The 24,453-nt window shown below is 43.9% G+C and overlaps 2 protein-coding genes and 1 pseudogene across 2 annotated transcripts; 2 read left to right on the top strand and 1 right to left on the bottom strand.

Annotated features, from left to right (window-relative positions):
* Positions 1-7,123: 7,123 nt before the first annotated feature.
* tex36 (testis expressed 36) lies at positions 7,124-7,985 on the bottom strand. The gene is made up of 3 exons (XM_038990826.1): positions 7,911-7,985; positions 7,619-7,699; positions 7,124-7,481 (listed from the first exon to the last, which is right to left on the bottom strand). The coding sequence occupies exons 1-3, from the start codon at positions 7,983-7,985 to the stop codon at positions 7,134-7,136; spliced, it is 504 nt and encodes a 167-aa protein (XP_038846754.1). The 3' UTR covers positions 7,124-7,133.
* Positions 7,986-9,036: 1,051 nt separating this feature from the next.
* Positions 9,037-16,540, top strand: LOC120045897 (annotated as a pseudogene).
* Positions 13,514-13,986, top strand: LOC120046566 (erythroid differentiation-related factor 1-like). Its single transcript, XM_038991911.1, has 2 exons — positions 13,514-13,753; positions 13,869-13,986. Exons 1-2 carry the CDS (start codon positions 13,544-13,546, stop codon positions 13,884-13,886), a joined length of 228 nt encoding a protein of 75 aa, XP_038847839.1. The 5' UTR covers positions 13,514-13,543; the 3' UTR covers positions 13,887-13,986.
* Positions 16,541-24,453: the final 7,913 nt, after the last annotated feature.

The following is a 24,453-nucleotide window of genomic DNA, read 5'->3' as shown; positions in this document are numbered from 1 at the left end:
TGGTCAGGGTGTGATTTGGGTGGGCATTCTATGTTCTGTAATTCTAGGTTTTGTATTTCTTTGTTTCTGGCCGAGTGTGGTTCCCAATCAGAGGCAGCTGTCTATCGTTGTCTCTGATTCGGGATCATACTTAGGCTGCCCTTTTCCCTCTTTCTGTGTGGGATCTTGTTCTTTGTTTGTGTGCAGGGAGTTTGCACAATGAAGCTGTTTGGTCGTTTTATTCTTTATTGTTTTGTCCTGTTTTAGTTTCACTTCGTGATTAAATTATGTGGAACTGTAAGAACGCTGCGCCTTGGTCTCTTCCTTCCGACGACACCCGTTACACATCCACAGACTCCCCACACTCCTTGCCAATCCCACCCCAACAATCAGTATACAATATCAGTTCTCTACGTCTAATGGGATCTTGAGTGGCACAGCGGTCTAAGGCACTGCATCGCAGTGCTAGATGCGTCACTACAGACCGGGGTTTGATCACAGGCTGTATCACAACCGGCCGTGATCGGGAGTCCCATAGGGCGGCGCAAATTGGCCCAGCTTCGTCCGGGTTTGGGGAGGGTTTGGCCGGGGTAGGATGTCATTCTAAATAAGAATTTGTTCTTTAACTGACTTGCCTAGTTAAATAAAATAAAAACATGACAAGTAGTATGGAGCTGCTGCTTGGAGTATTGCTTCTTCAACCTTTGTAATGTACTCCCTGTGAATCGGGTGATCCCCCCCCCCCCCCCCCCCCCCTGCGTTCAGAGAAATTTTCAATTGAAGTCACTTGCGTTCTATCCCATACCTTAGTGTGAAAGTACCTGTTCCTGCTACTGCCACCACACCCTTTAATTAATTTTGCTGGTCTCTTTTGTATTTTAAATGGATCACAGCATGTTCTTTGCAACTTTGGGTTGAAAACCAATAGCTTTTGCTCATGATGAATATAAATTGTGTGGTCATCCTCACAATTCAAGCCAGTCCTCCATGGAAGCAGGAAACGGCCCCTCTGTGTGTGGTTTATTCCCACACACAGAGGGTCTGGATTAGTTAGACCATTCCTGGCAACTGGCGAACAAGCAAACCATTAGGCTACAGCAGTCTAATGGTTTCAATGGTAAAATGCCCAAACACACACTGTATAGTGTATTGCAATGGTAATGTTATTGGGTTGGGTTTAATGGTAAATGTCACTAGTCACACTACATATTGAGGTGTTTTTTAAGAACTTTATTGAAAAACATACGAATGCCAAGTCACTAGCCCATTTCTCCATCAAAGTTTTGGGCTTGTAGGAAAAGTCTTCATATGAGAATTGCACCATACGGATAGCCCTTTCAGAGAGCTGCCATTTTTTGGGGACTAGTCAAGGAGAGTTGGTTTGAATCATTAGGTTGCTAAGTGGAGGACAAACTGAAATGCTTTCATTGAGGACTGTCTTGACCACACAATTGACCACACAATTTATTTTCTTCATGAGCAAAAGCTATTGGCTTTAATAAACACAAGAGACGAGCAAAATTAAATAAAGGTTGTGGTTGCAGTAGCAAGAACAGTGGCATCTAGTGGGCAAGACTTGGTACTTTCACACACATTTTTGGTAAAGAATGCAAGCAACTTCAACGGCTAATTTCTCTGAACAGGGGGAAAAAATATCACCAGATTCACAGGGAATACATTACAAAGGTTGAAGCAGCAATACTCCAAGCCGCAGCTCTATACTACTTGTTAGACGTAGAGAACTGGTACTGTATACTGGCTGTTGGGGTGTGATTAGCGTGGGGGGTCCGTGGGTGGCTTTTGTATTCCTTTTCTTACTCATTGTTAGGAAGAATTATGGTCCAAATCGGTTTGTAGGTACTATATTTATTGAAGATTATATGAATCCTATAAATTAAAATGTCCAATTTGGGTGCAATCAATAAATGTAATATCTCAGAGATCAAACTATATTTCAACAAAATAATGTTTCCGGAATGCTAATCTTACCTGTTTCTAACTACAAAAACAATTTCAGGACAATCTGAGATGGTGGGTGTTGAAATCCTCTTTCTTGTGCTTTTTGAGGTGGAATGACTCACAAATTACTTTGGTTGTCTGGCAATCTTCATCACCTTATCAAAGCCTTTTCTCTCTAGCAGGTGGAGAACCTCTCAACTCGTCACATCAAAGAGACACACCTGCAAATAAATCACAGCAAACAGACACAGTGGATCCAGACTAGGGCCTCCACTACCAAAGAGGTACGATTAATTTCAGAGTCTAATTTAATATTCATGAAGGTACGCTTGGTTGAAAGGTTGTTTACTGAAATCTGTCTTTTGTCTATAAGAGACAAGAAGTGTGATGCGCCAGCTGGCATCTATGTTTGCACTTGTTGGTCCATATTTACACATCACAGTGTGCACACAAACATGCGCAAACATGCAAAAACGCACACACACAAACATTCATACGTGCACAAATACACACACGCATACAAACATAGTATGGGTTCTTCCACTTATCATCGTTACGACGGTGGGAATGGATTTTGCTGAGTGTTTGTAGAGTTAGGGTGGGGTGGGGGGTAGTGTTGACCTCTCAGTGAACTGAATAAATTAGGATGCTGTGCCACAGAGATTTAAAATATGTCACTACGTCAGAACAGAGGGTGTGTGGTGTGGGCTGAGCAAACAACAACAAAGCTACCTACAAAAATATAGGAAGAGGAAAGGAAGGAGAGAGGGGTCAAGTCATCTGTAATTAAGTTCATACAGAAGTCCCCCTGTGAGTTCTTCCTCCTCTATGAAGAATGTGTGTGTATGTATGTGTGTGTGTGTGCATGCTTGTGTGTATGAGTGTGTGTTTATGCTGAGCTCCTTGAGGCTGGGGTGTGGTGTATAGTCAATGCATCGAACAGGCATGTCGTGGCAAGTCCAAGACGAGCACTACAGTCTTACTATCCAGCAGGTGCAGACATAAAATACATTCTAAACAGTAACACACAGACAGATGGACAGACGGACTGCTAGACAGTGAGGCGCAGGTGTTACTTTGTAAGCAGCACCTGCTTCTAAATACGCTGGAGGCTCCTCTTCATGGCTACTGTATCGACAATTCTCTCCCCAAGCATTACTACAGTCCAAAGGAGGTTGGTGGCACCTTAATTGGAGAGGACGGGTTCGTGGTAATGGCTGTTCCGCCATTAGTGGAATGGTATCAAATACGTGAAACACAAGGTTTCCATGTGTTTGATGCCATTCCATTTACTCCGTTCCAGCCATTATTATGAGCCGTTCTCCCCTCAGCAGCCTCCACTGATATAGTCTCACAATCTACCTGTTTATAACTTTCATCAATCCAAAGGCCACAGAAACACTTATACCGCCTCCATTCCTCTTACCTTATCCTTTCAGTTCAAGGCAAAGAAGAGAAAGGCCCCCCCAAAAATGCAAAAGACTCCAGTCAGCCTATCCATAGACTGTTCACTCTGCTACTGTCCGGCAAACGATACCGAATAATCATCTCTCGGACCAACAGGCTCAGAGATAGCTTCTACCCCTAAACCATTAGACTGCTAAATAGTTAATTAAATGGTTACCCGGACTATCTGCACTGACCCTAACTTGCACTGACTCTATGCACACTCACAAGACTACATATACACACGATATACGCACACTCACACACACTACACTGCACTGACATTCTCACACAAAACCCACACACATAACACACACACGCATACCGACACAACACAAATACACATACACACACACATATGCTGCTGCTACTCTGTTCTTTATTTTACTGTTATTATTATCTATCCTGATGCCTAGTCACTTTAGCCTGCATTCATGTACATATCTACCTCAAATACCTGGTACCCCTGCACATTGACCTGGTATTGGTACTCCCTGTATATAGCTCCATTCTTGTGTATTTTATTCCTCTTGTGCTACTAATTTTTCATTTTATTATTATTATTTAGCTCTTTATCGTTGAAAGGGGCTCATAAGCAAGAATTTCACGGTAAAGTCTACACCCGTTTTATTCGGAGCATGTGACAAATAAAATGTGATTTGATTCATGATGTGCAACTGCCTCTGTAGATAATATATTTGATGGTGATTTGACGGTGCCATATGAATCGCGGATCCAGGTGGATCCATCTTTGCCTTTCTTTACCTCACTGTAAAGTTTGGTAATTTTTAACAAGTCTTCCATAGGGTGGAAGATTAAAAAAAGAGGACGATCTTGGAAGATAAATTACTATCTTCCTCTTTCTCTGTTCCTGTGGTTACTGAACACATGTTCTGTCAATCCACTGTCTCCAGCAGCAAACCTATTAACTGTGAGAGAACGGATGGTTCAAAAGGTCAGTTCATTGTCTAATTCATCTCTTCTTAATACTGTATGATCTAACGGTGAAGTAAAGGTCAGGCAAGATAGAAAGACCCTGGAGAGAAAGAAATTGTGAAAAACAATCTCCCTGGAGAGTGCTCAATGAAAGAGAGCAGCTGCTCCACAGCCCGCTTCTTTCCCTCTCTCTTTCTCTCTCTCTCCTTCTATCTCTCTCTCTCTTTTGCCCGCATAGAGAATATACAGACATCCCAAGCAGGTGTTCTCATTGCCTTACACCCGATCCTCCCTCCCTCTTCTCAGTGCTCCAGTACAGTCGGCCATGTCCTCTTTAAGTGATTACAGTGAAACAGATTGTTTCCGAAGGTAATCTGCCAGATTTTGGAACATGTTGTAGCATGTTTAATAGGCATCATCAAGCTCCCTTCCATGCAGATGCTCTAATTTGCCTGTCTCTGACATAAAGTTCAAACCCGATTTCTTTCCCTTTTTTCTTTTCTAAACCTGTGCCCCGATAGGTGATGTCTTTCTTGATGAGGTCATGCACAACATAACAGATAAGTAAAAGAACCGTTACTCACATAGCTGCCATCTGCTGGAGCTATGTGCATTTAGCCTTAAAACATTCTGTAGGTGCACTGCAGTGCTGAAGACAGAGCAGACCACATGCAGGCATGCACCCACACTTTCCATCTCAATCATGTTTGCCATTGAGCTGGTGTAAGTGCCTGAGATTGTCTGGATTGTAGCAGTATCAATTCGACCAAGTTCGAAATAACAAGCTTGCATTTTCATGGTGAATCTTAATCACGAAGGAGTATAATACCTTAATGTCCAACCTGGTCACAGAGCATTTCATATTATTTATTCAGTATGATACACTACATGACCAAAAGTATGTGGACACCAGCTCATTGAACATCTCATTCCAAAATCATGGGCATTAATATGGAGTTGGTCCCCCCTTTGCTGTTATAACAGCCTCTACTCTTCTGGGAAGGCTTTCCACTAGATGTTGGAACATTGCTGCGGGGACTTGCTTCCATTCACCCACAAGGGCATTCGTGAGGTTGGTCACTGATGTTGGGCAATTAGGCCTGGCTTGCAATCCGCGTTCCAATTCATCTCAAAGGTCTTTGATGGGGTTGAGGCCAGGGCTCTGCGCAGGCCAGTCAAGTTCTTCTACACTGATCTCGACAAACCATTTCTGTATAGACCTCGCTTTGTGCACGGGGGCATTGTCATGCTGAAAGAGGAAAGGGCCTTCCCCAAACTGTTACCACAAAGTTGGAAGCACACAATTGTGTAGAATGTAATTGTACAGTATGCTGTAGCGTGAAGATTTCCCTTCACTGGAACTAAGGGGCCTAGCCCGATCCATGAAAAATAGCCCCAGACCAATATTCCTCCTCCACCAAACTTTACAGTTGGCACTATGCATTCGGGCAGGTAGCGTTCTCCTGGCATCCGACAAATCCAGATTGGTACGTCGGACTGCCAGATGGTGAAACGTGATTCATCACTCCAGAGAACGTGTTTCCACTCCTCCAGTGTCCAATGTCAGCGAGCTTTATACCACTCAAGCCGACACTTGGCATTGCACATTGGTGATCTTAGGCTTGTGTGCGGCTGCTCGGCTATGAAAACCCATTTCATGAAGCTCCCGACGAACAGTTCTTGTGCTGACTTTGCTTCCAGAGGCAGTTTGGAATTCGGTAGTGAGTGTTGCAACCGAGGACAGATGGTTCCACGCTGAAAGTCACAGAGCTCTTCAGTAAGGCCATTCTACTACCAATGTTTGTCTAGGGAGATTGCATGGCTGTGTGCTCGATTTTATACACTTGTCAACGGGTGTGCCTGAAGTAGCCAAATCCACTAATTTGAAGGGGTGTCCACATACTTTTCTATATATAGTGTATATTATGTTTCATATGCTATGCATTAATTTGTGGATGTCCATCACCCATTTCTTATGATATGTTACGAATTACGATTCCTCTTATGTGTTATGACTTTGCAAAATGTATAATATGTTACGACTTCTAGCTAGGTCCCTAGGTTGCTAAAGTTTGCTAGCTGGCTAACGTTAGCTAGGCTAGGGGTGAGTATGGTTAAAAGGTTAAGGTTAGGGGAAGTCTTAGCTAAAAGGGTTGAGGTTAGGGTTAGTGGAAGGGTTATGTAGCATGCTAGGTAGTTGCAACGTTTAAAAAAGTAGTAAGTAGTTGAAAAGTTGCTAATTAGTTAAAATGCTATAGTTGTCCATGATGAGATTCGAACTCTCAACCTTTCGGTTGAAATACGTTTGTGTTATACCCTGCTTTCGTTTTTGCCTTAAGTAACCATCTGTCTTATGTAACCAAACATAACATATCATACTAATTTGAGTGTCCCGGATTTACCTTTACTATGTTCCGTCTAGTCTATGAGACTAGGCTGCAACGTCTCCTCAGTTTATTCTTTTGTCTTTTGTACATCACATCTAATAATCTTTCTCATTTATGATGTAATTGATTTACACGTTTTTTCTATCTAAATCTTGTGACAAATGGTGTACTTGAAAATAGATTGCCCTTCATTACGTAATTAATCTGAATGTGATTAATTAATGAGGAACAAAGGGAATGGTTGTCTGATCTGACTTTCCTTAAGAACCCAATTTTACTGTAAAAGGAGAAATGTATAAATAATACAATTTTACATCTCCGTATCTCAATGTTTCATATTTTTTTAACTTGCACTTGGAAAACCATCAAGATGTGTTGCTTTGTGATTTCCTAAAGAAGAGTATTTGGATAATATGGTATATTCATCTAATGCCTGATCTGGTAGGAGTGTCTGGACGGCTTGGATGAGGAGGAGCAGTTGGTAGCTGCCAGCACTTCAAGGGGCACAGGACGGTCCTCATCATGCCTCCCGAACCACATAAAGTGCTCTCCTGCCTGGGCAGCAGCTGCCACAGTGGACCTATCAAGATGGTTACTGGGAAAACGCCTGCTGGTGGAGGAGCCCTCTGTGTCCTGGCGGTCCTGGTAGTCTGTCTGATAGGCTGAGAAGTCTCCCCTCGTCTCCCCCACGCCACTCACACTTCCATGGTGGCACAGGCAGAAGTGGGAGTTATGTTGTCTACGCTCATCCAGGCACTTCTTGCGGCCTAATCCCTATGAAAAACACCATAAGAAAAATGGTATTGTTTCCAATTTTATTTTGTTGTATTATCTTATTAAAAACCTTAGTGTTGATTTGACAACATCCTTGATGATGTCTTTGTTTTCCTTGTAGTGGGCATATTGCTTACATCATCAAATACATTGATGGTATCTTGCAGTGCAGCTTGGTTATCATGGGCTGAGAATGGATAGACTCTTCCCATGGTTTTCTGTAAAGAGAATAGTTAATTGATATATCACATTTTCTCCTAGGTTTTGGCATAGTTATGCCAACGATTATTAGTAAATTGTATAAAGGATAAATGTAATCATCTTCATGGAAATTAAGGTGATTGCACACATAACAACAACCCAAGACCATGTAGACACTTTTGAGTAAGATGTTTCACTCTCTGCATGAATGTATTGCACTCTGCCAACCTGTTCTGTGTTGATGAAGATCTTGGGATACTTCTCTGTGCTAGATGCTGGAGGTAGTGGTTCACTCTGAGACATCATATACCCTGTGCTGGTGCACGTCTCCCGTTTACTGGTGTCATTTGCTGGTAAACCTGCATGAGCCAACTGCACATTTTGAAAGACATGAAGTTGTTAGGAAAGGTACAGGGGTGTCTTTATAATAACTTTATTTGTCAGTATCTGCAACGTTGCGTGCAATTATAATGGGCTCATCATAAGCTAATAGTGAAAGATTTAAAGTAATCAGAATCGTACCCATTTGCCATCCTTTTCCATTGATGAGTATTTCTTACCACCTTTTGTCATTTTAACAAGGTTGAAACTTTGTAACGACAGCACAAAATATGACCAACTGGACAGGGTTTATAATACTTTTGCTTCTCACATTCTTCTCACAAAGAATGCAAACAACAGTAACTATAATAACATACTAATCACAAATAATTTGTATTCCATTTGAAAAAAAATAAGTGTCTTTATTTCTGTTTGTTACATCACAATTCAGCCCGCCTTATTCCCCGTTTTCTAGTTAATTTGAAGGCAGTTTTATTTAACCTTCCAATTATAAAACAGAAGGAAAGGGAACTGGGGGAAAAGGAACATGAAAATAAAGAAATAATACATTTAGCTAAAGACAAGGAATTAGGGTAAAGAATAGAAAAATAAAGAATCAGAACATAAGAGAATTAATAAAAATTATCCAGAAAATGTCATTTATTGTATCCTTTTCTGTAAACTCACTGGAAGTTAACTTCCAGAAGGAATTGTCATATCCAGAGCATAATTGAACATGTGAAGTTAGCAGCAACTAAAAAGCCTCACTGTACATCACAACCGACTGCTTATATCAAACTAAAAGTCCAAACCTAACCTCTCTTCTCTTAAATGTTTTTGTCGCCTTTGTCCAAATCCAATTATATCAGTTATGTAACAGCTAGCTACCACATCCTGTTGTATTATATTAAAAGCCACTTACCCTTCATAGTTTAATTTGGAGTTTGGCTCAATTCATAATCCTGAAAATGCGGTCTTTTATTTAGCTTTTTTTTACCCGGAAGTTGTGAGCTCTCGCTTTACAATAACGCGTGGTCTGTCAACAGCAGCAGACAGAACGGCTAAAGCAAGTGGTGTTGTTGATACCGTCTGGAAGGTTCTGCAAAACAGGGATAAATTAAATGTAAAAGCAGTAACTCAATTTGTTAGCAAATTTTCATTTCGTTCTGATCATGAACAAATAACGTTATGTCGTTTGGTGTAAGCAGCAGGTGGTGAGTTAGCAGCAATCTTGTGACTGCAATTTTTGTTGACATTTTAAGGCAGCTAGTTTGCTATGAACGGGTACCCCTTGGACAGCATTCGTTTGTGTGGCCAGGAGCTAGCTTGTAGATAGAACATGAGTTCAGCAACAGCTAGGATTGGGAACCGAGATGATGGCGTCCCTCCAGACCGTGGAAGTGAAGAAGTGGATGACAGTGGGGGCGACAGTGGCAGGCAAGTAAGCAATAGCTAGTTAGCTTTGAACTGCAGTTAGCTATCTGTTTATGCATGCATTGCAGGGTCACGTTATTTTATGACGTTGCACAGGACAAGTAACTGTACATAGGATATTTAAATGTATTTAGTTAGTTGTAGCTAACATCACAATATCTACACAATCATTTAACTATTTACTTGTTATATTGAATCAAGTTGTCAGATGTGCCTAGGCAACAACGAAATAAAGAACCGTGCAGTGAAGTACTCTGCTGCCCCTCAACCCACCACCTATATGCACTACTACAGGAGAAGACTGATCTGAAGCCGCCAACTGGCTACGGGAGAGCCCCCAACGTGGGCCTGCAGGCACCTCTGTACTAGGGTCCAGCAGCAAGAGCAAGCCTTTCTCCAGGTGAAGCGCTGGTTATTCAGCCCTCAAAACGAGATGTGATATCTGGTGGTATGCATCATCACTGAATTGTTGCAAGGTGCTCATGTACATGTACTTTCTCCTTGCTCAAGTTTGGGGATGGCTTATGACTTAATTGATTCCATTAGGGATAATGTTGATATGGGTGTAGGACTCTGAGGTAGGTCTATCCACTGAACAGCTAAGAATGTTGCATTGTTATTGCTACTGCTAATATGTATTTGGCTTGTTTGGTAATCAAAACTGTTTGGTGAACCTAAGGGTCTCATTCTCTTTTCTATTCAGAACATCAAGAAGCTGTTGAAGATCCCCTGCAGTAAGTCCCATGTCAGTATGGCAGTCCACCGTGTGGGAAGGACTCTCCTCCTAGATGAACTGGCTCTTCATGAGTTCTTCTCAGGTACAGTTAGACAGCCAGTGGAGAGGAAGCCTGTTTAAATGTCAATGAAGGATGTGAGAAAGCTCATATCTGGATGATTGACAATGCTTGTAAAAAATACATTTGATTGTATGTTCTGTTTTTACACTATGTCACAGAGAGGAGATTGGACATGGCTAATGGAGTTTTACCAGAGGGTAATAGATCAGAAGTGGCAGAGGAAAAAGAAGAGTAAAGAACACTGGTACCAAAAAGCAATCCTGTCCAAGTTCCTCTACTACAAGTGAGATACTTGAGGTTGGACTTCTAACCTACTTGTTAATGTGAACGACGGCAATAGAAACAAGAAAACCTTATTTGAGCCAGAGTAAATCCTAATGGTTGTACTCCTCAATGTCTTCGCCAGTATAAATGGTGATGGAGCCACAGAGCCTGTCCCTGAATCAGACAACCCTGATGAGGCGTGTGGGGTGGAGGAGTTTGGTCCCTCCTGGCCCGTTACCTTCATCAGCACTGCTTCATACTCAGAGGAGGCCGCAGCACACAGAGGTAGGCCACACTTTATGGAATGTGCAGTACCTGGTGCAGTACCTGGTGCAGTACCTGGTGCAGTACCTGGTGCAGTACCTGGTGCAGTACCTGGTGCAGTACCTGGTGCAGTACCTGGTGCAGTACCTGGTGCAGTACCTGGTGCAGTACCTGCTGTGTTGCTTTGCTCTTGTTGAGTTTCACCGTTTCTTCCTTTGTGACTGTATGTCCATTCCTTACAGGAAAGTGTTCCCATGGACAGCAAGTATGCATTGGGACAAGTGGCTTCCAAAGAGCAGAACCTTACCACATTGTTCAACAAAGGGGAGAACAGTCAGGTAGGCTAGTGGTAAGAAACTTCAACAAACTCAGGAGACTCTCTATTTTGTTTTGTTGGCATTTGTTTCTTTGATTGTAAATGAGTTAAATCTATTCAATTCAAGTATCCATTCAACTTTTTTCCCTCAACTTTATTTGACAGGGTTTGAGGCCTCCCGGGTGGTGCAGTGGTCTAGGGCACTGCATCGCAGTGCTAGCTGCGCCACCAGAGTCTCTGGGTTCGCGCCCAGGCTGGGCTGGGTTCGCGCCCAGGCTCTGTCGCAGCCGGCCGCAACCGGGAGGTCCGTGGGGCGACGCACAATTGGCATAGCGTCGTCCGGGTTAGGGAGGGTTTGGCCGGTAGGGATATCCTTGTCTCAGTATGTAAAAATGTAATAAAAAATGTATGCACTCTACTGTAAGTCGCTCTGGATAAGAGCGTCTGCTAAATGACTAAAATGTAAATGTAAAAAAAAATGAATGACTTTGTGAGGAACATCTTGTGGATGTTTGAGGAGATCCACACGCTGGTGGGGTCCAACATGCCTATCTTTGGAGAAGGATGCTACCCAGCCTGCGGCTCAGTTCAGAATCACGAAAAACGGGGAACAATGGCCATTATTCATGTCAGTCAATATAAAAATGTTCAGATGGTTTACTACTGTTCCACAGCAATGTTCCCCTGCAAAATACCTAGAAGGTTCTTTCTTTTTTAGGAATAACCACAAGCCAATCAACATTCTCACAGGTATTGACTACTGGCTGGACAATCTGATGTGCAATGTTCCAGAGCTCGTCATGTGCTTTCACGTCAATGGCATCGTCCATGTAAATAAGCCTCGTTTTTACTGCCCAAATGAGTCATTTGTATTCACAATTTAATACTGTTTTAATGTTAGTGCTGATTGTTCTTTGGTCAGAAATATGAGATGATCTAAACAGAGGACATCCCTGATCTTGAGAACTCCACCTTCTCAACTATGGTTGTGAAAGACGTCGCTCAGAACATTCGGTTCTTTCTCAAGTCTAACTGCACCAAAAAGGGCTATACCAACTGGCTCTTCAAAGGTGGGAGATAACACAACACACTAACTGTACCTCCTGTATGACTTACAAAATACATGTGAGAATAACCTGGTAAATATACACTACGATGTGGTAGTAGGCCTACTTCATCGAATAGTCATGTTTCTGTGTTTCCTCAGCTAGTGGAAGTGACATCGTAAATTGTATGACCTCATCACTCTGTGAGGAAGCAGCAGAGGAGAAATGCCAGAACCCCTTCACCCTGCCTGTGGATGTGCTTCTTTACAAGTAGGTGCCTGCAACCTTGTACGGTATCAACACAGTATACCTGAAACTAGTGCACAACGCGCAGTGTTATCAGTCAATGCATTAATGGCAAATTAGTCCCAACAGATGGCACCAGACTATACATTCTGTTTTATAGAATGTGCATTGTTGTTCTTGCAGAGTGGCAGAATCAGAACGTTGCTCCTGAACCAGGACAGGCACCCACAGGTAATGGCCTGGAGTCGCTGTGGGCGGGGGGCTCTGAGGACAGCTACAGAGGAGGCTCAAGAAGATCTACCAGAGGACAGTCATGAGAATGGTTCCTGCAGTACCACCTCGGACCCACAGGATGATAGCAAAGCTGTAGCTATTATCAAATCAGTGGGGAGCTGTCTGTTCCAGAGAAGTACAAGTTCACTCATCAGATCAGGGTGAGTGTCTCACACATTTGTCGCTAGCTACTCTGTTTGTGTGACCTTGTTGATATGTAACCTTGACATAGCTACAGTAACCATAAACTAGCCACTACCTGGAGTGACTATTGGAGTCTTGGATGTTTTATCTTGACATTTAATGAATCCTGTTATTTTCCCATATTGCAGCCAATCTATGCATTTCCCGTCTCTCAAAACAAGGAGGAAAGATGTCGGCACGTCCTCAGCTATGTCTTAAAGGTGAGTCTCTACTGTAGTGATAACTATGGGAATGGTTGTCACCAAATGCTATGTTCCGTGAGCTCTAACTGTTGGATGTGTTTGGCAGGGCCTGAAAGCAGTGGACGACAGCATTAAGAAGGAGAGTGACCTCCCAGCTGCTGACCCCAACACCCCCATCCCCCTGAAGTACTAGGATGGGAGTGATGCTGTAGAGAAAGGGATCACACTTCTCCTGGAAAGAGGTTGGCCATCACGGACCCCATCAAGATTCTGAAGCATAGCTATATGACATTGTTGATAATGAATGTTGTTATACCATAATGAGCAGGTTCCTTGTTGTATGTGAATTTGCCCCTAGTAAATACCTACATTTCTCCTCCTTATACTCTTTTCCTTTATATCTATATTATCCTCTCCCGCCCTCCCCCGCCATCTCTCCGTTCCCCTCTCTCTCTTTCGCTTGGTTACGGCTGGTCCATTCCAGGAAGACCTGAAGCATCCGTCCCAGTCAGGGATGATCCCAGGGTCCTGGCAGCACCGTATGAAGCTGCAGCTCTCCTTCAAGGCGTCCAAGGCCTACTACATACTGTCAGATGCTGCCACTAACCTGCTGAAGAACAGCCGGGCCCTGCGCTACATCAAACTGGCCCTGCAGTGCCACTGTCAGTGTCTCCTCTCCGGCTCACCTAAGCATGCTGTAGTCAACTGTGGACTGATGGATAATGTAGGCGACCTGTTGTAATAATTTCTTGCGTTACCTCTAATTATCCCTGCGTTACTACGATCAGTGTGTCTGTCTACCACCCTTCCTTCATTCCATTTTCTCTCTCCCTCTGCAGATGCCTACTGTTCTGTGAGGAGTATCATGTACCTGCTGGCGCTACTGTTCCGCATCCAGTGTCTCTCTGTGTGGCGACATCCAGCTGTTGCTGGCCCAGAATGCAAGTAACCGTGCTGCCTACCTGGAGGAGTACAACTACCAGACCAATGAGGACCAGGAGTTGCTGCACAGAGAGAGCAGCTGCCAGGGTGAGGAGACACTCGCACACTTTTCAACGATAAACATATAATATTTCACAAACATGATATCGTTCTTCCAGTTAAAGGTTCAGGATACAGACCTCTCCCTCACTCTAATCCCCCCTTCCTTTACAGTGAACAAGTCTGTATCTATAACTGAACAGGAGATGTGGAAGAAGAGTTTCTCGTGCTTTGAGAAGGGCATGAAGGACTTTGAGGCCATCGAGTACAGCACCAACACCTCTCATCAGTCTGCCTGTGTTGCACAGCAGCAGAGTATCTGTGCCCAGGCCCACTGTGCTGTCTCTGCAGACCTGAGCAGAGGAGAGTTCTCCCAAGAGGAAGCTCTCTATTACAGTAAGGTACCACAACCATATAATTATTTAGTAGACATATAATGATTTCCATTTCAATGACTACCAACCCATGTTGTTTTCCACAGTAAGTAGAAAGGCATGAAGGCAAGACGATCTGCTTATCTTTGTGCCAGTCACATTTGTGTCATTTTGAAAAATGATGCATAAGATCTCTAAGGTTTCTTTTTTTAAGTAGGACAATTCAACTTAAAATCACTACGCTTTCACTAAGATATGGTGCTCTAAAAAATAGACAGAGATCTTTAGAGCAGAGATCCTCTCCAGGCTATAGACTACCTACCTGAGGGCTATGCAGTCCTTGGCCACCAGAGGGAACCACCCTGCAGTGTTGGACTTGGTCAACTGGGAGCTGTCCACTACCTACTTCAGCCTGGCCACTCTGCTGCAAGAAGTTGCCCCTCTGTCCAGGGAGGCCCAGGAACAGGTAAGAGGCCATGGGCCACACTTGGAGAGATTTATAGTTGGTGAATGAACAGAATGGAAAATGTCTAAGTTAACTAACCTTACAAACTCTACATGCTGCCCTAGGTGAAATGGTTAGTGTTTTTTCACAAGTCAAATGGTTATTTGAGCATGTGTGTAGGAGCACAGTAGTCCATAATAAAGTTGTCATTCCTGTGTGTTGCCAGATTGAGCAGGAGGTGACGGAGGCCATGCTGAAGTCTCTGAAGTACTGTGACATGCAGACCGAGTCGGCCCGCCAGCCCCTCTATCAGTACAGAGCTGCCACCATCCACCATCGTCTGGCCTCCATGTACCACAGCTGCTTCCGCAACCATGTAAGGACTAGGCCTAGGACGTACACTGTAACCAGAGTAAAATGTCTATGTTTTAAAACATTTAAAGATTGTGTTGTCTGTAGAAGAGCATTAAGGTTTTCAGTATGTTACTGCTATGTTTCCTCCTCTGTGCCAGGTGGGAGACGAGCACCTGAGGAAACAGCACAGGAGCCTGGCAGAGCTGCACTGCAGCAAGGCTGTCCGCCTGTCCCTCAGCTTAAAGGACGGAGCTGCTCCGCACCCTGCTGGCTGAGGGTGGCCTTCGCCAAGTTCACCATGGCAGGTTAGTCAGTGAGGCTCGCCAGGGCCAGGCTCACACCCGCCAGGTCAGAACCATCTTAGTATTCTGATAGGTGGTGTCATTGAGTAACAATGTGTGTTCACAGGTGAGAGCGAGCAGTTGGGCCAAGCTGAAGACCCTGACAGGAGCACACAGAGGTAGACACAAACATAGAGATAGAACTGGAACTTGATAGCAGAAATTCCCTTCAGTTTGCACCTTTTCTTTGAGAATCTACAGTTACTTCTAACCAACAATTACTCACATGCCTCATCCCTCTGTTAAATTTCCATATTAATGTATTCCATATTAATGTATTAAATAAAAAAATAAAAAAAGTTATCTATTTTATTTTTTGGGTAGACGGATGGCCCAGAGTTGACAGGACCCCCTGACAGTAGTGCAGAGGGCCCCACCTCCTCAGGGCTGAACACAAAGGAAGTGATGAAGTTTATTGGTGTCTTTGAGCTCAGTTTCTCCTTCCTACTGCTGCAGCTGGTCAAGCTGATGACAACCATGAAGCGCAAACCAAGGTGAGGAAAGGACTGGTTCTACACAGCCTGATTAACCTTATCCAGCAGGGTTAAACCAGGACTAAACATATCATCCAGTAGAAGCATAATACTGAACATTCCGTAATCCTTTCAGCCTAAGACTTGGCATCATGTCGGCCTTCTAAAATTACTACTAGTTCACTGGTTGCCCTCAAGACGTCGAGTTACACTGTACTATGTTGATTATCTAAAGAACCCTAAGCATTTAATTCCAGTGTGTTGATCCTGCCACATCTCTCCCAGTGACAGATATCCCTCCACTCACAAAGCTGTGTCTGTTGCTTTCTCTTTAACAAGTGTCAGTCATTGTTATCCGTCTTTAGCAAAAGGCTTTGTCTCTGTAAGACACTGTGGCAAGAGGGGTTAGAGCTGCGGTTCCCAAACTAGGGGTCGCGACTCACTGATATGAAAATGGGGTTATTGTATTTTTGTATCTCAAAATCATTGTAATGTGGTTAACCTTAAAAATCTGAATGAAAATGATTCAAAGATAAAATTCAATCAGAGGCTGCACTTGAATAATTCCTGCGGTGAATGGCTAGGCCCGCTACGCTGTGAAACACCACACTATTGCAGAGACTTTGATATTAACGGCCGCAATTTATATGGTGAAAACAATGTGTGGGGAGGCAAAGGCAGAGAAACTCACACCAATAACACTGTGTGATAAATCATTTATGCTATTGCTAGCAATCAAGAGGTAACTCCCCAGCTTATGCTCTCTAAATGGATGTTAGCTGTGAGGGCCGAGATGCCCAAGAATGGACTTTTGTTCGCTATACATGTTGGGGAATGCTATTCACAAGGACATATTCTTCTGTCTCACGATTCCCGGGTTCCCCTGCACTCTAGTTATGGTGTCTCCCTCTGCCATTGGACGCATTGTATGATACACCGAGAGCAACTGGCGGAAAAAGAGCTGAGCACAGAACTCTGAGATATACTGCAGCAGGTAACTTCGATTTGTAAACTACATCAAACCACATCCACTGTGTGCACGCCTGTTTGCGTTCTAAGTCACTGCATTGCAGTGCTTGAGGCTTCACTTAAGCACTGTGATCGGAAGATCCATGATCCATGGCGGCACACAATTGGCCCAGCGTCGTCCGGGTTAGGGGAGGGTTTGGTGGGCTAGGTTTTCCTTGTCCCATCGTGCTCTAGCGACTCCTTGTGGCGAGTCGGGTGCCTGCAAGCTGACGTTGGCAGCTGGACGGTGTTTCCTCCAACACAATGGTTCGGCTGGCTTCCAACCAGTGGCGTAAAGTACTTAAGTACAAATACTTTTTAAGTACTACTTAAGTAGTTTTTTTTGTTTGTCTGTACTTTATTTTACTATTTATATTTTCGACAACTTTTACTCCACTACATTCCTAAAGAAAATAAATGTACTTTTTACTCATTACGTTTTCCCTGATACCCAAAAGTACTCGTTACATTTTGAATGCTTAGCAGGACAGGAAAATTGTCTAATTCACACATTTATCAAGAGAACATCCCTGGTCATCCCTACTGCCTCTGATCTGGCAGACTCACTAAACACAAATGCTTTGTTTGTAAATTATGTCTGACTGTTGGAGTGTGCCCGTGGCTATCCGTAAATAAAAAATAAAATTGTGTCTGGTTTGCTTAATAATAAGACATTTTAAATGATTTATACTTTTGATACTTAAGTACATTTAAAACCAATTTTGGACTTTTACTCAAGTAGTACTTTACTAGGTTACTTTTACTTGAGTGATTTTTTTTAAAGGTATCTTTACTTTTACTCAATTATGAAAATTGGGTACTTTTTCCACCACTGCTTCCAACGCTTGGAAGAGCACTCGGGAGCTCTGACATCTTTCTAGAGCTCTGACATCTTTCTAGAGCTCTGACATCTTTCTAGAGCTCTGACATCTTTCTAGAGCTCTGACATCTTTCTAGAGCTCTGACATCTTTCTAGAGCTCTGACTTCATAATTTGACCTACTATTTTTTTTTTTTGAGTTCCCATTTATCTTGAAAGCACCATGAAACTCATAGTAGTCTGCCCTTTGCCAGCTCATATCCACAATATATAACCAAAAGTATATGGACACCTGCTCGTCGAACATCTCATTCCAAAATCATGGGCATTAATATGGAGTTGGTTCCCCATTTTCTGCTATAACAGCTTCCACTCTTTTGGGAAGGCTTTCCACTAGATGTTGGAGCATTGCTGCGGGGACTTGCTTCCATTAAGCCACGAGCATTATTGAGGTTGGGCACCGATGAGGCTGTAACATCTTATGCTTCACAGAGTCGTGGCTGAACGACGACAATATCAACATACAGCTGGCTGGTTATACGATGTACCGGCAGGATAGAACAGCAGCGTCTGGTAAGACGAGATAGCGGTCTATGTATTTTTATAAACAAAAGCTGGTGCACGATATCTGAGCTATTGCTCGCCTGAGGTAGAGTTTCTCATGATAAGCTGCAGACCGCATTACCTTCCTAAGACTGGAATATGTTCCGGGATTCCTCCAATGGCATTGAGGAGTACACCACATCTGTCATTGGCTTCAATAAGTGCACCGATGACATCGTACCCACAGTGACCATACGTACATACCCCAACTAGAATCCATGGATTACAGGCAGCATCCGCACTGAGCTAAAGGCTAGATCTGCTGCTTTCAAGGAGCGGGACTCTAACCCGGAAGCTTATAAGAAATCTCACTATGCCCTCCGACGAACCATAAAACAGGCAAAGCATCAATACATAACTAAGATCGAGTCGTGCTACACCGGCTCTGACGCTCGTTGGATGTGGCATGGCCTGCAAACCATTAGACTACAAAGGGAAGCACAGCCGAGAGCTGCCCAGTGACACAAGCCTAACGGACGAGCTAAACCACCTCTATGCTCGCTTTGAGGAAAATAACACTGAAACATGCATGAGAGCACCAGCTGAACCGGAAGGCTGTGTGATCACTCTCTCCGCAGCCGATGTGAGTAAGACCTTTAGACAGGTCAACATACACAAGGCCGCAGGGCCAGACGGATTACCAGGACGTGTACTGCGAGCATGCGCTGACCAACTAGCAAGTGTCTTCACTGACATTTTCAACCTCTCCCTGTCCGAGTCTGTAATACCAACATGTTTTAAGCAGACCACCATAGTGCCTGTGCCCAAGAACGCTAAGGTAACCTGCCTAAATGACTACTGACCTGTAGCACTCACATCTTCAGCCATGAAGTGCTTTGAAAGGCTGGTCATGGCTCACATCAACACCATCATCCCAGAAACCCTAGACCCATTCCAATTTGCATACCGCCCCAACAGATCCACAGATGATGCAGTCTCTATTGCACTCCACACTGCCCTTTCCCACCTGGATGAAAGGAACACCTGTGTGAGAATGTTATTCATTGAGTACAGCTCAGCGTTCAACACCATAGTGCCCTCAAAGCTCATCAATAAGCTGAGGACCCTAGGACTAAACACCTCCCTCTGCAACTGGATCCTGGACTTCCTGACGGGCCGCCCCCCAGGTGGTAAGGGTAGGTAACAACACATCCGCCACGCTGATCCTCAACACATGGGCCTCTCAGGGGTGTGTGCTCAGTCCCCTCCTGTACTCCCTGTTCAGTCATGACTGCACGGCCAGGCACGACTCCAACACCATTATTAAATTTGCCGATGACACAACAGTGGTAGGCCTGATCAACGACAAGACAGCCTATAGGGTCAGAGACCTGGCCGTGTGGTGCCAGGACAACAACCTCCCTCAACGTGATCAAGACAAAGGAGATGATTGTGGACTACAGGAAACAGAGGACCGAGCATGCCTCCATTCTCATTGATGGGGCTGCAGTGGAGCAGGTTGAGAGCTTCAAGTTCCTTGGTATCCACATCACCAACAAACTAACATGGTCCAAGCACACCATGACAGTTGTGAAGCGGGCACGACAAAACCTTTTCCCCCTCAGGAGACTGAAAAGATTTTGCATGGGCCCTCAGATCCTCAAAAGGTTCTACAGCTGCACCTTCGAGAGCATCCTGACTGGTTGCATCACTGCCTGGTATGGCAACTGCTCGGCCACCGACCGTAAGGCACTACAGAGGGTTGTGTGAACGGCCCAGTACATCACTTTGGCCAAGCTTCCTGCCATCCAGGACCTCTATAGCAGGCGGTGTCAGAGGAAGGCCCTAAAAATTATCAGACTCCAGCCACCCTAGTCATAGACTGTTCTCTCCTCTACCACACGGCAAGCGGTACCGGAGCGCTATGTCTAGGTCCAAGAGGCTTCTAAACAGCTTCTACCCCCAAGCCATAGGACTGCTGGACATCTAGTCAAATGGCTACTCAGACTATTTGCATTGCCTCTCGCAGATTGACTCTGTACCAGCACCCCCCTGTATATATTATTTTCTACAGCTGCTTTTGAATTACTTGTTACTTTTATCTCTTCTTCTTGTCTGTATTTTTGAAACTGCACTGTTGATTAGGGGCTCGTAAGTAAGCATTTCACTGTAAGCTCCACACCTGTTGTATTCGGCGCATGTGACAAATAACATTTTTGATTTGATGTTGGGCGATTTATGTCTAATCCCAACGGTGTTCGATGGGGTTGAGGTCAGGGCTCTGTGCTGGCCAGTCAAGTTCTTCCACACTGATCTCAACAAACTATTTCTGTATGTACCTCGCTTTGTGCACGGGGGCATTGTCATGCTGAAAGAGGAAAGGTTTCTTCCCCAAACTGTTGCCACAAAGTTGGAAGCACAGAATCGTCTAGAATGTCATTGTATGCTGAAGCGTTAAGATTTCCCTTCAGTGGCACTAAGGGGCCTAGCCCGAACCATGAAAAACAGCCCCAGACTATTATTCCTCCTCCACCAAGCTTTACAGTTGGCACTATACATTCGGGCAGGTAGCGTTCTCCTTGCATCTGCCAAACCTAGATTCGTCCATCGGACTGCCAGATGGTGAAGCGTGATTCATCACTCCAGAGAACGTGTTTCCACTGCTCCAGAGTCCAATGGTGGCGAGCTTTACACCACTCCAGCTGAAGCTTGGCATTGTGTATGGTGATCTTAGGCTTGTGTGCAGCTGCTCAGCCATGGTAACCCATTTCATGAAGCTCCTGACGAACAGTTCTTGTGCTGATGATGTTGCTTCGAGAGGCAGTTTGGAACTCGGTAGTGAGTGTTGCATCCGAGGACAGACAATTTTTACACGCTACGTGCTTCAGCACTCGGCGGTCCCGTTCTGTGAGATTGTGTGGCCTACCACTTTGTGGCTGAGCCATTGTTACTCTTCCACTAATTTGAAGAGGTGTCCACATAATTTTGTGTGTATATATAGTGTATGTGAAGCTGGGTTCAGTGCTCTCGTCTGCATTAAAACCAAATATCGAGCCAGGTTGGATGTGACGGTAGAGATGAGGTGCGCACTGTCGACCACACCCCCTGACTTTGAGAAGCTCCGACGCAACATGCATCAAGCACACCTATCTCAATTGCACTCCACACTATTTTCAGATATCAAAATGGTGTCGTGGGTCAAAAAGGTTTGGAAACCCCCGGGTTAGGGTATAATCTTGGCATCCATATACCATAATCAAGGAAATAAGGCATAGTGCTAGAGTTTGGCTATTAAGCCCTTTTTCTACTCATGGATACCATTTGTCACGAGCCGTGGAAGCCGAACACAGCGACCTCACGCAAAGCAGTCTACACTCCCAACAAGAGGCCCGGAGAGGATACAAACAACAGTTTCTCTGTCCTGGAGCCTGATCTTCCTGCACCTTCGTTGCTGGGGGGTGCCTGTGTCTGCCTACTACTACAAGTTTGAAGTCGTCAACCTTCCGTCCCTGCTCTGGAACGAGCGGGGCTTCTCCATCTGTCGGAGGCCTGCTACAGGCGCCGGCAGCAACAGGCTCAAGTTATCCTGCCTCTCGTCCGTTCATAAAGGGTTCTCCAAAGCGTGGGAGTGGGTGGATTTCCTCGTCCTTCTCGCCAGCCATGATTCTGAGCAGCTCCATGGTTAGAGATGTAACCATTCCTGGTGCAAAAAAAATGTGTTATCCCGGAGCTCGAGTAAATGACATTACTAAGCTGCTCTCGAATGTACTACGCCAGGACATGTACATTGATTCTATCGTAGTCCATGGGTTTTAATGACATTATGAAGGGCAGCTCTGAACAGTTCAAACTGGATTTAAAAGAGCTGATTGACTCTCTGCTAAACACGAACAAAGACCCATCATATCTGGCCCTCTGCCATCTCTAAATCGCAGCATTGAACACTTTAGCAGGTTTATTTTTCTTCACAACTGGCGACGTGACTATTGCAACTCAATGGGTGTAACTTTTGTTGACAGTTTCGATACCTTTTGGAAACAAAACACGTTTTATAAGGAGGATGGGATCCACCCAAATCTTTTGGGATCCTGGATCCTTTCACAGCACTATAAGGCTGCGTTGAGACACTGACTTATCAATGACTCAAGCCCAGCTCAGCTAATCCCTCCCATTGTGACGCAGAGTTGTTATAATGCTTCAGCAATTGTACATTACACCAGGGGCGTCAGTAGACACAATATAAGTAATCTAACTTATGTCCCTTTAACTGCCCTGAATGCCTCCACTGCATACAATTGCTGTAGGATCAGTAAGCATGTGCCTATGAACCAGATTGATACAGTTCGCACTAAGCCGGTGTACCCTAGGAGGTAGGAGCTCACCCTGCACTAACATAATGAACATGAACACATCTACTGCTGCTATGCTTTCATTGCTTTACTGGGAAGCAAGTAAGCATCCCAGAAAAAAAGTGCTCAAAATAGCCCACATTAATATATGAAGCTTAAGAAACAAGGTTCATGAAATCAATAATTTGCTAGTAACAGATGACATTCATATTCTGACTCTGAAACTCACTTAGACAATACCTTTGACGATACAGTGGTAGCAATACAAGGTTATAACATTTACAGAAAATATAGAAATGCCTATGGTGGAGGTGTTTCTGTTTTTATATTCAGAACCACATTCCTGTAAAGATACGACAGGATCTCATGTCAAATACTTTTGAAGTAATATGGCTACAGGTTCATCTGCCTCACCTTAAGCCAATTCTGGTGGGAAGCTGCCATAGACCACCAAGTGCTAACAGTCAGTATCTGGATAAGATGTTGAAATGCTTGATAATGTATGTGACTGAGAGGTATATTTTTTTGTGGGTGATTTTTAAATATTGACTGGCTTTCATCAAGCTGCCCACTCAAGAGAAAGCTTCAAACTGTAACCAGTGCCTGCAACCTGGTTCAGGTTATCAGTCAACCTACCAGGGTAGTTACAAACAGCACAGGAAATAAATCATTAACATGTACTGATCACATCTTTACTAATGCTGCAGAAATTAGCTTGAAAGCAGTATCCAGATCAGATTGGAGCACCTTAAATGAAATTCTGGGAAAAAAGGAAAACACACCTCCATCATTCATGGAAACAGATGGCTCATTCATCACAAAACTAACTGATATTGCCAACTACTTGAATGATTTTTTTTAATTGGCAAGATTAGCAAATTTAGGCATAACATGCCAGCAACAAATGCTGACACTACACATCCAAGTATCTCTGACCAAATTATGAAAGACAAGCATTGTAATTTCAAATTCTGTAAAGTCAGTGTGGAAGAGGTGAAAAAATTGTCTATCAACAATGACAAGCCACCGGGATCTGACAACTTGGATGGGAAATTACTGAGGATAATAGCGGACGATATTGCCACTCCTATTTGCCACATCTTTAATTTAAGCCTACTAGAAAGTGTGTGCCCTCAGGCTTGGAGGGAAGCAAAAGTAATTCCGCTACCCAAGAATAGTAAAGCTTCCTTTACTGGCTCAAATAGCCGACCAATCAGCCGGTTAACAACCCACTTTTGGAAAAAAATGTGTTTGACCAGATACAATACTATTTTACAGTAAACAAATTGACAAACTGTCAGTATGCTTATAGAGAAGGACATTCAACAAGCACAGCACTAACACAAATGACTGATTAGCTGAGAGAAATTGATGATAAAAAGATTGGGGGGGCTGTTTTGTTAGAACTTCAGTGCAGCTTTTGACATTATCGATCATAGTCTGCTGCTTGAAAAACTTGTTATGGCTTTACACCCCCTGCTATATTGTGGATAAAGAGTCACCTGTCTCACAGAACACAGAGGGTGTTCTTTAATGGAAGCCTCCAACATAATCCAGGTAGAATCAGGAATTCCCCAAGAAAGCTGTCTAGGGCCATTTACTTTTTTCAATCTTTACTAATGAATTGCGGAAAGCCAGTGTGTCTATGTATGAGGATGACTCAACACTATACATGTCAGCTACTACAGCGACTGAAATGACTGCAACACTTAACAAAGAGTTGCATTTAGTTCCAGA

The sequence above is a fragment of the Salvelinus namaycush genome, chromosome 4, assembly GCF_016432855.1.
Source record: "Salvelinus namaycush isolate Seneca chromosome 4, SaNama_1.0, whole genome shotgun sequence".
Classification (NCBI taxonomy): Eukaryota; Metazoa; Chordata; class Actinopteri; order Salmoniformes; family Salmonidae; genus Salvelinus; species Salvelinus namaycush.
The sequence above is the reverse complement of the archived record's forward strand: the minus strand, read 5'-3'. Positions and strand labels throughout refer to the sequence as shown.